The 15,061-nt window shown below is 39.5% G+C and overlaps 1 protein-coding gene across 2 annotated transcripts in view; it reads right to left on the minus strand.

The window, feature by feature from the left end:
* Positions 1-11,948, minus strand: part of dtnbp1b (dystrobrevin binding protein 1b) — a 28,054-nt gene extending 16,106 nt beyond the window's left edge. Inside the window, exon 1 of one of the 2 annotated variants that reach the window (XM_035906417.2) lies at positions 11,479-11,555. In XM_035906417.2, coding sequence (XP_035762310.1) covers positions 11,479-11,524 — 46 coding nt within the window. In that variant the 5' untranslated portion in view covers positions 11,525-11,555. Of the gene's footprint in view, positions 1-11,478 lie in introns of both variants that reach the window. The other variant, XM_006787873.3, reaches the window with a different exon arrangement.
* Between the last annotated feature and the right edge of the window lie 3,113 nt (positions 11,949-15,061).

The following is a 15,061-nucleotide window of genomic DNA, read 5'->3' on the forward strand; positions in this document are numbered from 1 at the left end:
ATGTGACAAAACAGCGAGCTGCCATTATTATTTACCTGCTTTACTGTTTTCTGTCAATTAGTCACATAAAAGAAACAAGAGACAGATTGCTTAGACAGGCAGGAATGTGTGCAGATACCCACATGAATACGCACACACTCTTTAATAGAGCGAATGGGTCACGACTAGGCCTGGCAGCAAATCAGAGGTGTCAGCTACTGTAGCAGCCCAACGATTCACAGCAGAAGGCTGCACGCTGGAATTAGGAATGTACCAATCACAAGTGAGAGGGGTGAAGGTTACATCTGTAAATGTGAGTCTAACCTTGCAGAATGGGTTCGGATAAGGCTGAACATGCGCTGAGCTTTTGTTAAAATGTCCTTTAGGTGTCAACTTTGTGCGACTGTACTATGTTCTCTGAAAAGCCACCTGTTACAAAAATAAGACAATTTTCCAAATTACTAGAATTAGTTACGAGTTATCAACTCAACTCAAACTGTCCTCCCCAGCTTTAAGGTTTGTGATGGTTAAATATTGGAAAAACGACACTATATACACTGCAGGAGATCTTGCAAAGACTCAACCCTTTAAAGCGTGAACCATTAAATTAGATTGTTTTGGAAATGGAGTGTTTACTGAACCTACTGATACCTTTTTAAATATTGAATAAATGTAAGATTGTCTTCATTTGTATCATATTTGCAACAGCTGGCATTTTTTTTGCACTTTGAACATGTATTGTGCAATTTATTTAGAATTTTCAGGAGGATAACTAAAATCACACTGATGTAGAAATCTCAAAATCTCTAGGTTTTAAGGGGTAAAGCCAGAGCTGTCAGAACCTAGATGGCTAATAAAGTACTATCTTTGAAATAACTGAAGCACCAGCAGTATCAACTGTTAATGATTTGAGGGACTGAAAATAGCTACAGTCCAGGTAAAAAAAGAAAAACAGTCCAAAGCATAACCAGAGTATCAAATGCTTAAATAAAAGTATCTATGTGTGTGACATGCGTATGAGCACAGATCGTTTGTTGAAAGCTGAAAGACAAAGGCGTATATCCCAATGCAAACGCAGAAATACACATTACCACCCACAGATGCAATTATATAACATGACACACGAAAGGATGCATTTACTATTTCACTTTTAATCTGACTTGGCACAATAGTGAAGAAAGACAACATGCATTAGGCTTTATCTGCATAATTATCTGACAAACTGCATGTTCATCATGTGGTATTCAGCTGCCTGTCTTGTTGCTGCACAGATACAGTGAGCTTCAGCTCTGGGAGGTCCTTTTTGTTTTCTTCTGCGACTATGAAGTTAAATATTTCAAAAATCTAAATGTTATCATCTAAAGAGCCTGAAGCAGCATGTATGAGTATGCACAAATGCACTGTATGCACAGAATATGAAAAATATTAATATATTTTAGCTGACAGCTGACATTTTCAAATGCATTCCTACTACTGTAAGGCATCTGGCCTCTTTAAATGCGTACATTCAATACTACATGAAGTCATGCAACAGGCATGCTTAACCCTTAAGAGCCCAGACCTATTTCTACTTTCATGAAAATTACGGGGGTCTTATATCAAATGAATCATATATAACCAAGTCTCTAAGTGTAAAGAGGCAGTGACACCAGTGTCACTGTGGGTCCTTAAGGGTTAAAAGGACCAAGTTTACACCAGCAGGGCAACGAAATAGGGTCAACCACAGAGAATTAAAAAGCATATGGGACATATCCAGCATTTGTCCAGCATATAATAAGTCATTTTCTACACAGTCTATTGTCAAATTCTAACAATCTGTACTGGCCTTTCTTCAAACTGCAGCTTTAACATATTTGTGACCCACAGTTACACGAGACCACTATATCTAGTTTACATGGCCTTGAAACATTCCTCATATCTGGCGAAAGAGAAATGCAATGAGAGAGAGAAAGAGTTGTTTCATCTGACAACACCTGACAGCTCTTCTAGCTCCTCACAAGCATGTCAAACTACCCGCCGCACACAATCTGTTAAAAAATTAACATTCTCGTTTGCCTACAAAATGCACTGCCCACACGAGCCCTCATCACGCTCTCTGATGCAGATTTTGCTGACTGCATCGAGCCTGTCTTTTATACCGAACGCCCGGTGTGATATAATGCTCGCGACAGGTCTGAGAAATGATGCTTCCTAGTAAGTGGATATTGAATTCTCGGGCTAATCAGGATTTGGCAGTTCCAGTCTTGCTTCGTTTGCAATTTTAAATGCTGCTAAACACATATTTTCAAATGGAGATTAACTGTGTCTTAATGAGTAATAAAAAATTACATTTCCCATACTCTTCTCTGTGCACAGAGATAAATATGGGACAAAGAGACTTCCTGCTCTGCCAAATAAATCATTTATCAGCCAGTCGGCTCTTAGCAATTAACAACGAGGAGCTGAACTACGGTGGATACAAATGACACCTCGACAAAGGCTTAGCACATCTGCTCACGTAGTATGGCTATGTCATGCTGTACTGTTCGAAACAGATAAAAAAAAAATTTACCCATCTCCCCGGGAGACAATTAAAAAGGTTTACATCACAGAAACCTCTGAAGTCTTAACAGAGGCCGAACGAGCGGGTGAAAAGAGGAGGAAAGAAACGGAGGATGAGGAGCGTTTTCTAGTGCGGTTAATTGCTTGCCTTGAAGGGAGCTTTTATCACACCAATAAGAGTGATGTCTCTTTTAATGATGGGTAAAGTGGTAATGACTGGGTGTAAATTGGGAAACCTAGCCAACCTGACCCTTGCAATTATAAAAAGGCAGTTAAAATCTCTGGAAGACTGCACTGACTAAAATACACAGCAAAATCACTGACCACGTGCCCTGCAGCATTTTTTTTTTGTAATGCTGATATTGTGAACATGCAAAAGCTAGAATATTACAGTTGCACTGTAGTTGGGTTAAATCAGTTTCAAATCTTGTAGATTATTTGGAATTCGTGAAAATAAATAGATGCATGTGCTCATATATTTAGAATCTGTACACAAGCAGAGTTTGTTTTGGGCCATAAAATATGCGAATATTTTACATTTCATGCAGGCTTTGATGCATTATGCAAGGATGCCCTCTTTTTTCTATGCAATTACAGTCTTACCTCAGCAAAACACAACCGCAAGTGTTCAGTGAAGACGCCACTCCAGAATGACCTCTTGACCCTTTCTGTGATTATTCCCTTTTTACAAAGCTGATGAAAGGGAGGAGACACGTATAGGTGAAAGAGATTTTGGGCTTCAGCCAATTTTGCAGAAACTCTGCCCCACTGCTGCACAAGTAGACTTAAAGGGTATACCATACGTGATGAATAATACCTTCTAAAACACATGTCATTTTGCCAGTATCCCCAATAAAAGTACAGACCTGCCCGCTAGAAACAGCTGCATGTGCTGTAACATAGCAATCAAGTGAGAGACAGTGTGGAGTTATACATGCATAACAAGTACAGCATCAAACACAGAACCAGTGAAGCATAAGCACAATGTGGGATGACTTGAGCATAAAAATGTAAAAATCGTCTTACAAATAGATGTGCAAAGTTTCAAGTGGAGCCAGAGCATGCTTCATTTTAAACCCCTGACACGACTGTCTCTTTTTAAAACTGTCTAGAGCTTATATTATAACAGAAGGGGCGTGAAAAATCTGCAGTGCGCTGACTTTTGGGCCTGTGTTATGTGTGTCTATACATAACAGAGTTGCCACACCATGCAGAAAAGGCTCACACACATGTTCCCTTTGATGAATTTTTCATCAGAACTCATGTCAGTGCAAGAGCGGGAGTGAGTGTACTGCAGGTCTTTTCATTTAGAGATGCTGATAAATGATAGATTAGTTTAAAGACAAACAGTCGTGCTGAACCAGAGCAGGTGTTCTGACATATACGCAACATGGTCTTTTTATTATTTAAAGTTTGCATATTTTTCTGTCGTCACCTGACTTGAGAGACAAGGGCTTTTAATGAGACGTGGAAGCAAGAATGCAATACATTTTTACAAGTCTTTATGTCCAAGAAGAACACAAAGTGAAGGACGTGTGAGACCATAATGTGTTATTTTGTGTAATTTTCAGTTGATGAATTTCCTTCTTATGGGTTAAGAAGCTTTCTTTCATGCTTTCTTTGTAGGAGCCCATGCTAACGCGAACACATAAAGGTCTATGAATAACTGTGGTAGAAATGTGTGCATATAAACCTGGGTCGAGAGGCAGCCACGTGGGATAACGCAACTATTATATAAATATATACAAAAGCGACTCCTTTATATCTCAAGAGCTGCTCTGCTGTCATCTTGTGATGACAGAGTAAACGAGAGGCAGACTGAGATAATCTGTCTGTATATATGAGTGCGTGTTCCAGATAAGATTCATGTTGTGGGAATCTGTTTGTGTTTACACAGTGACATCATGGACCCATGCATCTTCTCAACGGGGACAAAAAGCAAGTCCCCATAAATTTATTTATTCAGTTTTAAAGGGCAAGACTTGTTTTAATTTGAGGATCAAGTCGGATTTAATTTATAAAATTCGGCAAGTAGTATTTATGGTTAAGGATGAAATCGAAGTCAATGTTTGTGTGTATTCATATTATTGTTACATGCGGGGGCTTGAACCTGCCCACTCACCGAGTTATGGGGACAAAACTGAAGTCACTGTGTGTCGAGGCTGGTTTTTGAGCATTAGGTTGGAATTTTAAGCATGAACTGATCAAACCGAAAGCGACGTGGATGAGGATGTCAAAAAAACCTGACAGCTGTGTTTGTTTTCCCGCTTGAACTGAGGTTGAGGCAAAGCGCTCACCTCGTCCTGCATTGTAGAATAATGTAGACATAGCAGCTTCTGCATAATTCACTGCAATTTCCATTTCAATGACATTTTGATGTCACTGCAAACTTGCAGGGTGAGCAGGTCCATAAGCAGAAATGAAAGGCTATGTTCCTAAACAAAACAGTTGTATTTCAGCCTGTGGGGCTGGTGTTATTGACACAGTTACGATGCACTGCTCTACATATTGACACTGAGGTGTCATAATAATGATGTGAAACTCAAAAGGTATTTTACGAACACTGTCGTGCCAGTTCTTCTTTTTTTCAGTTTCCTGGGTTAACTGCTGAGCAGAGAGCTCATGTCTTCATCTGTGCTGAAGTCTTACACTAAACAGTTCAAGGGTGTTTTTCTCACACTGACAGAGATATCAGAAGCTATCAGCAACATCTCTTTGTTTTTGCTAAGCTCCAGTTCCTCTCTGTCGCTGCATATTTTTCAAGTATTCTCTTCATCCCTCTTTTGTTGCTCTTGTCTGTCGTTCACATCCTCATTTATTTGCAGTCATGGTGTGCAGTATGAATTGTAAAAGCCTAATCTTGGCCACAATATTTGCACAATGATGACATAAAACTGCACATATAAAGCCCCTCTGGCATTTATTACCCCAAACTGTACTTCGTTGTTTGATTATCTTTTCTTTTTTTCCCAGTGTTTCACTTTCTGGTGCAGTACCATCTATTTAGTACTGTATGTCCCGCGGCTGTTAGTGTGCATCATGATCATGTGGTTCAATTCTGCTGTTCAAAAATGTATACCTTGTAGCCTCAAGTCAAACACATTCATATTTGAATAGCTTCACAGTTTGTCAGCACATAATATTTTAAGCTAACCTTCAATGAAGCAGTGTACCAACTACACCAGCTTTCTGTAGTCTTTAAGAAATCTGCAAACAGACCTTATTAATAAAGATGGATGCAATGGGTATCTCTCTCTTGCCAACACATGTGTGGTCACATAGATCTGCAGCAAATACAAGTGTTACTATTATTGCCTGTCTCGTATCTGTCGCTAGCCTTTTCTGTCTGGACCAGCTGTGTAGAGATGAGGAGATGCAGAAATTGTCAGAATGTTGCATAAAACTGGGTTTTATATCCTCTGTGCTGATAACATTGCTTCCTTCTCAAGCACTTGCAGCACATAAATGATCACTCACTTCCCCCACCAAGGGCCAACCCGGCTATCTTCCTGAAAGTAAAAATCTAAAAGTCTTTAGATTTTTATCTAAAGACATTTACACTTATTGTAACACATAGACCGGTTTTAATTATTAATTAAATTTTCTTCTTTTTTTCTGTTATACAGTTTTGACGATTGACAAATATTACTGCAAAAGCTCAGTATTTATATTAGCATCTTTAGACAATACCTTTAGCAGCAATAGCAGCTGATGCTGTTGCTAAAACCTAAGTTTGAAACGCTTGCTTATTTGTTTCGTGACTGTGCTGTTTTGTCGATTTAGCTGTCGTTTTGGTGTTACAGCAGGAGTGTCACATTGGTCCCACCCCCACAAACGCGCACACGTGCACACATAAATAATAAATCTGTCAAACAATACCATACAAAGAACATAATAACTGATATCTGCATCCATGAGTATCCACAGCATGCTGATGCATATTCAGCGACACAGATGTGCACATGGCCTAACATTTCTTTTCTGCTAAGAAAATCCACAAAAACATAAAAACAAAGAGGAAAAACGGGAAGTGGAGGAACTTGTCTTTACAGTATGTACAGAAAAGAAATACAGAAGCACAAAGTAAAACAGGAAGTAAACTGTGACAGGCTCTCCTTGGTAGGCGCCTACAAATACTAATTGTTCAACCATGGATCTAATTAGAGCTTCTCTATAGCTGTCTGACCACACCATTACTTTTCTCTTGATTCTCTTTCTGCCCATTTCCCAGAGGGGTGGGAGGAGAGAAGAGGAAAAAAAGTGATAACCCACCTGCTGAGATACCTCACACAGTGATGGAAAATGTATTTTCTAAACCATCTGTGACCAGGTTTTGAAACAAAAACACCCATTACACGTGCTTCTTTTCTGTGCAATGAGAAAAGAGATTTCACATTTGGATAGATAGTCTATGCATGAGAATGTACTGTGTTTTTTAATCTCTTCAGTGTGTGTGTGTGTGTGTGAATTTAAAGCAGCTTGTCATCTTTGTCCCTGAGTTTTACATCACCGCCAGGCACATTTGCGAGGGTGTTTGAAATCACCTGACAGCTTAAATTCAGATTCATCCCTCTCGCACTTCCTTAGTGTGTAAAATTATATATCAGTCACTATTGTCCCTTTAATTACAGTCATTACGCTTTGTGTGGATCTAAGTATTTATTCCTTTGTCATGTCATGCAGCTCAGAGTATAATTTCTCAGCATGATAAGCAACAGGAGCTTATTTGTAGCTGTGATACTAAAAAAGGGTAACGGAAAGATTATACAACTCCATTACAATCTACATTAACTCACACATGGCCCGACGAGAGTGCATGCGATCCTCTTTTTGTACATTCTGAACCAAACAACCGGTATCTTCTTAATGTGCTTAGATGTTTCAACAATTCAAACGGCTGAGCAGAAATCCGAGCATGCCAAATTAAAAACAAGCACATATGACAGCACATATAAAAGGGCTTGAAGAGCTTCTGGTATTGTGTAATAATATTACATGTGTTAAATGCTCTGTAGGTTAATCACTTAAACCACAGTGCATTAAGCCAAAACCTCTGAAAATATGTCACAACTACAGTAATGATAGGACATCGTGTGTGACAAGGTCATGGTTCTCTCACTTTTATCTGTCGGTATTTGTAAATTAATGAATGATCCTGTCATGGCTGTAGAGGAGGAGTGCAGGGTTCCTCTATTTCACCACCACAGCCAACACCAATTAGTAGACTTCCAGACATTGTGTCTGTCTTGCTCTAAAACATCAATATTCTGTTTCTTCACTGCATTACCCGATTTGATTTAGTCTTTAAAGGCCTGTTCTACTATTAATCTCTTCTTATTTTTCTCGAGTCACTAATTGCATGTCTCATCATCCCCTCTCCTTCACCCTCCACCTGTTTTCAATCCTATCCCTTTTCCTTTTTGCTGCTCTCTCCTTTCTTTAGTGTCATTTGTTTGCTCTTTCATTATTCCTTTCATTGTTCATGTCATTTTGTTTTTGTACTCGTCTTCCTTTTACTCCCCATCAATGTTGTCTCGCTTTTTTTATCGTCTCCCTTGTCCCTTTGCCCGTCCGTGCCTAATTAAATTGAACATGTTATACAAAAGGATGACAAAGTAACAAATGAAAACATTAAAAATCGCCAATTTACAATTTATACAACAGATACAAACTGTAAGCCGTCTCTCTAGTACTGATGAGTAAACTTATGAGTGTTACTAGAGGAGACATATTGCTAACGGTTTGCCAGCAACACCTGTTAAGCCAGGTGGACATGACTTGGAAAGAAGGAAGGTGGAAACGAGTCACGGAAAGAGGGAGGGAGGAAGAGGGGGACAAAAGGATAATAAACAAACCTGGAGCACACAGAGAGATGTCATAAATATTGTATATCCGTGGCTGACATGTGTGTGACTCAACAACAAGTGGGTAGGTTAACAACCCCCCCCCACTATTAAATGTGCAAATATGAGCCTATTTGCTTAATGACTAGCAGTGAAAACAATAAAAAGGTCTAAAAATAATCAATACATTTTTTTTGTCATTTAGCAAAAACAAAGCAACAAGAAGTGAGTTCAAGTGAATATTAATCTCTTCTAATCTCAAAGGCCGTCTTTGACAATGATCAGACAAATTAAACACACGTCAGCGTGCACAGGCTCGGTGTTTACAAGCTCTGCGATTAATGTTTGAATATGCTAATAATTCACAAGCTAACTGCTTTTAGTTTAACTAAACCAACTGAGGAGGAGAAATGTATGCAAAAATAAAAGCACACAGTTACAGTGTCTTACTCACTGAAGACATTTTCGTTTCAGTGCCAGATTCAAACAACAATCGTGTCATTTAGAGAGCTTTAACTTTTTAGCACGAGCAAATAATTGGTTCAGCATGAAAAAATTCCCACCTTCTGTGCTGCTGCCTGCTCGCTGTCACATTTCCAACATTCCTGTTCTGCCGAAAGTAGACACCAATTACCATTTTAAAATCCAATATTTCTGACACATAGTCCCAATACTGATACCTTTAATGAGCATTTACCTATCAAATATTGTGTGGTGAACATAAACAGATTTTTATGCAGGGACAAGGAAGATCAACCCTACACCAGTAAGGACAACCAAAAAACACCAGGAATACATTTTTTTTAAGTTACTAAAAACCTTCACTTCAAAAGTTCACGTCACTTCCTTCAGCATTAAAACTTGAGTTTGCCCTGTGGCTTTAGCTATCTGAGATAGTGCAGGAGTCTGCTACTCTACCATATTTCAATAGTGCAGACTCTCCTTATTAAAGCAGCACAAAAGACTAATTATATCTGGAGCGCTTTGATTTACATGCAATTAAAGTTTCATGTGAACCTAGATAAAGTGGGCGATGGGGGGGCAGAGGAGAGGAGAGGAGATTAAGGACACCAGTGGTGAAGAGAGCAGATGTGTACAGTAACCGTGCACAAAGAGAAAGAAAGGTGGGGATGGGTAAGAGAGGTGAGTAGATGGGGGAAATAGCGGAGAGGAACAGAGAGGTGAGGTAAGCCATCATTTGGCTGAGGAAGTGATGACACAGCACATCCATCTCAGAGGCAGGTGCCTGCTGTTGCTCCTTTACAGAGGACACAAACTAACGAGGATAGAAGAGATCTGCACCATCATTACACTTTGATAATATCACACTGAGTCAAGACGACAGGATGCAGATAAAAATACTGCCGCTTTAGAAAAAAGACGCTCTGAAAAACACAAGTCCATAAATAGTTCATAAGTATGCTCTCTCTTTGTACCATCTCTGATGATTTGCTTTCAGGGTTTAATCAATAAATTCAGTGCAGTGAGCACTAAATTTGTATTTCATGATCACAAGCACGCTGGCTGTTTTATTTATACTACCTTAGATATGAGATCTTTTCCTTTTCACTTGTTTAATCTCCGGTTTTCTTCTCCTAAAAGCTATTCTTTAGGTTACACGGTTTCCTCAGATGCTGCTTTTGGTTATGTAACATTATGGTTAGTAAATCAGTAATCATAGCCTGCAGTCACTTGATATTTCTTTCTGAAAGCACTGCTCTGTGATAAGGTAATGTGATGGATGTGCCTTGACAAGGAGCAAACTGGTCAAATTCAACACAAAGCAACCAAGAACTAGACATGAAAGAGCGGAACGGAGGCTTCAGTATTACTCAGCCAAGTAAAAGAACATACAACAGTGTAATTATACAAAAAAAGCCCTCAGTCGCAAACACACAATTGATACCTACTGTGGGTGGGTGTGTCAGTGTGTGATCATTAATGCATCACCCAGACACACAGAAGGTTTCCAGGCATGTTATGAAAGGTTGGACAGTAAATAACATCCTGAAAATAACAGAGGAGAAGGGGAATGAAAGGAGGAAGAGGGGGATGGTGCAATAATAATGAAAGCAATAAGAGAAGGCCCATTTTCCCAGCTGTGATCTGTGCCTCAGTCAAGACAGTCAATGTATTCCAGTGTGTGTGTGTCTGTATGCTCCCACTGAGCTTTCAAATGAGTCAAAATGACTCACTTCGTATTATCAATTACCCACTTACAGTACAGCAATCCTTTGTGTGTGTGTGTGTTACTTGAAGCCAGAATGAAGTCAAACATTAAAACTCACAAAAACGCACATGAGTCCCACACACTTTCACCCACTGAATACACGGTATAGCCATATTCTTTTTTGCACAACCTAGCACTGCCCTGCACAGTTCAAGCTGCCAATACAGTACAAACACATTTACAAAGGAAACTAATGCGACAATTTACGCTATGAAAATGACATAGTATGAGTTTTTAAGCTTATTCTAAAAAAACAAAACACAAGAAAATAAATAAGTTTTAACAGCGACTACACCAAACACAGGTGTTAAAATGAAATACTTGATAGTTCGACGGTAACGAATGACATCAGCATCTGGTCTTTTCCTGAGAAAATACAGCTGTCTTGGTTGTCAGTCGACGAACAGCACTTTCCCGATACGTAGACAGCTGGAGAAGCTCCAGGATTTGTGTAAACACACTCGCGCGCGCACGCACGGACTCCCACATTACACACCCCTCTGAGCGCTGCATCATGTAAACATGTAGCAGTCTGTACACGTTGGACTACTTCACTTCACTAATTTACATATCATTTTCTTAATTACACACAGTACAGTGTCACACAAGCCAAATCTCACACATCAGCAGACATCACATTCCTACTGTCAGTAAAAAGTGCAGTCTTTATTTCCCTAGCGATGCATACATTAACGGTAAAATACATTTACTTAAATTATGTCCTGTTTTTGTCTTGACCAGGCCTCCCTTCAAAATAACATCCGTTATTTGAATGGGAAAAGGAAGGTTCTTTCACATAAAATCAGCACCAATCAGACATTTGACGTCCTGGAAAAAACAGAGATCACTACCCTCGAATAGAAAAGATGAAATAAAGTCACTTACAAGAGTTCCTTTGGCTCCCATCATTTGCACCAGGCGAGGTGGACATCCCAGCAGGATGCTTTTTGTCCTCACAGGATAACCAAAATCAGAGGAGAAGGGGGAAGGCAGACAACACAACGATAGTACACCAAAAACTCCACCGATCACGACAACACCTGCCAACCATGCATCCTCACAGTGTCTCTCGGCCCGCACACATGCTCCTCGGCACAAAAAGATGCTTCAGAAAAACATTCTCATGCACACTTGTACACACTTCGGTGCTGAGCGTTGTTTTCTTTTTTAAAGAACCTGCCACTCACAAATCATGCACGTGCATGTGGGGGGATCAGCGCTGCACCAGTGTCTCGCTGTGGTGTGGAGACTGCTGAGGCTGACAGTGCAGAGAGAGAGAGAGAGAAGGGAGAAGAGCGAAGACGATTGGAGCATACCACTAGCTGCTGCTGAGCGAGGGAGGAGGGGGACCTGAGTAGAAAAGAGAAGGCGAAGAGGGGGTGGGAAAGAGGGTGTGTACGCGAGGAGGATAGAAAATAAGGAGCATAGACGCTTATGAGTTTGTAGGTTTGTGTGTGAAGCTGAGCAATTTTAGAAATCGTAACTCGTGAACACATTTGGCTCTGACCTTTAAACACACATGGATGCCTCTTAACCCAGTCTGCAGACTTTATATATCTGGAGGAGTAAGCTATTTTAATGAATAGGGATTATGAACACCTATTAAAGTGGATACAGAGCAAAGATGTCAAGGTAGCTAAACAGAACCCTTTTTGAAAGGTTAGGCTTGCTGCTTTTGTCATGTACCACACACACATCCACATGAACAGCCTTACACACAAATCACAGCATCATAAGTGAAACACACTTGTGCCCACACTGTGCCTCCACAGCCTGAGGGGGGGACATAATAATCCTCCTCATTAGCATGATGCTGTGAAGAGCATCACAAATCCACCTAGCTCTGTCGCCTCCTCTCATGTCCTTCACTAACTCCTCCCGATTTCTTTTCTTTCATATTGCCCACCTCTTTTCCAATGCATGCTGAGCTCAAGTGATGGGACCTGCAAAGACACAGCTCTCTGATCTACAAGTGCCACTGATACAGTATATATGAATTAAAACCTCTCTCTTTTTCTCACACACAAACACGCACACACACACACGCACACTAAAGCCAACCTTGTCAACCTTACCCTTCATCTTCAGGATCCTTCAAAGCTCTCAGCGCCTGTAGGGCCGTTCTGCTCGAAAACAAGCTACAAACACCAGCAGCCACAATCGATAGCATTTGGACACAGCTGCACAAATAAAGCTGCAGGCAACTCAACGGAAATATTATAAGCCCCTTAATTAGCTACGGGTGATTATAACTGCAGCAGAGAATGAGCTGTGGGAGGGGTAAAAAGTGCACCGGCTGGAATTGAGGATGGACTCTTTGACTATGAAATCATGCAATACAAAAAGCGAGTTATTAAACAGATATCTGCCCTGATTCACACTCACAACCCAAGAAATAAACATGGAAAAACGTGACTAAATATAACAGCTAATTTGTGAATAACTAATCAACAGCGTTACATTAGTATTTTTAATTTTTACTACAGTGGTGTGTAGCTGTTGTTTTGACTTAGCTTTTTCATGTAGTGAAATGAGCTGCCTTGAGAGATATTTAAAACTCGTTCTTTTACCAGTGGTAAAGTACAGATATTAATGGATAGCCTAGTTAATAGCACTGTGGCTGGACAATATATCAATATAGAAAAAGGGGATTAAAGAAACCTTTCAAGGCTTTAGCAGGAATTTCTTATATAACTCTCAGAAGCCCAGCGACTTCTGACCGTGACAATTTCCAGGTTTGCTGTGAGCTTCTTGTCATAAATGTGAGTGAAGCTGCTACACTCCTTTCAAGACTTCCCTTTTTTAATGGTAGACCCAGATGTATGATTTTCTATCAGACACATAAACAGTTCCCTGACATTTGTTATGAGAGTCTTTTTTAAGATAATGTAACAATCAAAGGAGCTTGCAAAGAAAAGCGTCTGGACATCCAGAAGAAGTCCAGATGCTTTTCTTTGCAAGCTCCTTTGACTACGATGACCTGGATGACTGAGAACCTTCACAGACATAATGTAACAATGCCGTTCACAAACAATCTTGTTTTAGTATTACAACAATTTGTGGATTATCTCTTTACACTCTAATTCAGCTGTGCTCAGAACAGCTGCTTGGTGAGTTGCCAACAGGGATGTTGCCCTCTGGTGTACAAATTATGCAACAGTAACGCTCATTACATGGTCGAAGGGTGTTTCTCCTGTCTCGCCTTTACTTTCAATTCCTATTCATCCCTTGTTATAAAAAAGCGATACTAATACACAGAGATGGGCAGTAACGCGTTACTTGTTACAGCAGAACTTGTTACGCGTTAATTTTTTGGGTATTACAACTTTACTTGTAACGCGTTACTGTAATCCGATTACTTTTTTCAAGTAACGAGTAAAGTAAGGGATTACTATTGCAAAAACGGTAATTAGATTACCGTTACTTTCCCGTAGGAACGCTGCGTTACTGCGTTACTAAAACCGTGATTTTCTTGCGAGAATGTCTCATGACAGTGACGTAAGCGAGTGTGATGTTCGTGACAACAGCTGTGTGCAGATCAACAATGGATCATATATCGAGTGCGGAGAGAGTATGAGCGTGCAGCGTTTAAAGCGTGGAAGTACTGACCTTACTTTGAGTTTGATTCCGTAAAAAGTGACAAAAACATTAGTGTCCGCTGTGCCTGGGAAGAAAACTTCTTTTTACAGCGAAAAAAAACCCCTAAACTTCCAAGCAAGCACCGAGTAGCTACGACGTAATGGGAAACTCACTGAGAAACTGCGGTATCCTTCCACTGACCGCTGCAGCACACCTGCACCAGGATAAACCTCCGCCTACTCTACTCCTGCTTTACAGGTGAAAATAGAGCAAAAGGACCGCTAGTCTTTGACTTTATTTATTTTCTGCTGTGTTTTACTTGCATCTGAAAGAGTGAGTGTAAACACAAAAAAATAAAAAAAAATTATATATATATATATATATATATATATATATATATATATATATATATATATATATATATATATATATATATATATATATATATTATTATGTGCTGGAATGTGCAGAAAATAGGTTTAAATGTTAAACTAATTTCTTCCAGTCAGATAATGGTGCATATAATTAAAATTTTGCTTCATGCATAAAGTTAAAAGATTAAAACTAACAAAACAAGTTTTAAAAAGAGACTTTTCCATTTGATTACATTTTGTATGATGGATTATGTAGAAAAAGTAGAATTGGGCTGAAAGATCTATCGCTTTATCACCTATTCAGGTTGTAAATCATGTTTTTAAAAAGTAACTAAGTAACTAAGTAACTAAGTAATTAATTACTTTTGAAAATAAGTAATCAGTAAAGTAACGGGATTACTTTTTTGGGGAAGTAATCAGTAATTAATTACTGATTACTTTTTTCAAGTAACTTGACCAACACTGCTAATACATCACCAGCAGAACAAGATGGCGGCGCACACCGACGCAGCGGC

This window comes from Neolamprologus brichardi, chromosome 22 (assembly GCF_056152115.1).
Source record: "Neolamprologus brichardi isolate AB-2024 chromosome 22, ASM5615211v1, whole genome shotgun sequence".
Taxonomy (NCBI): Eukaryota; Metazoa; Chordata; class Actinopteri; order Cichliformes; family Cichlidae; genus Neolamprologus; species Neolamprologus brichardi.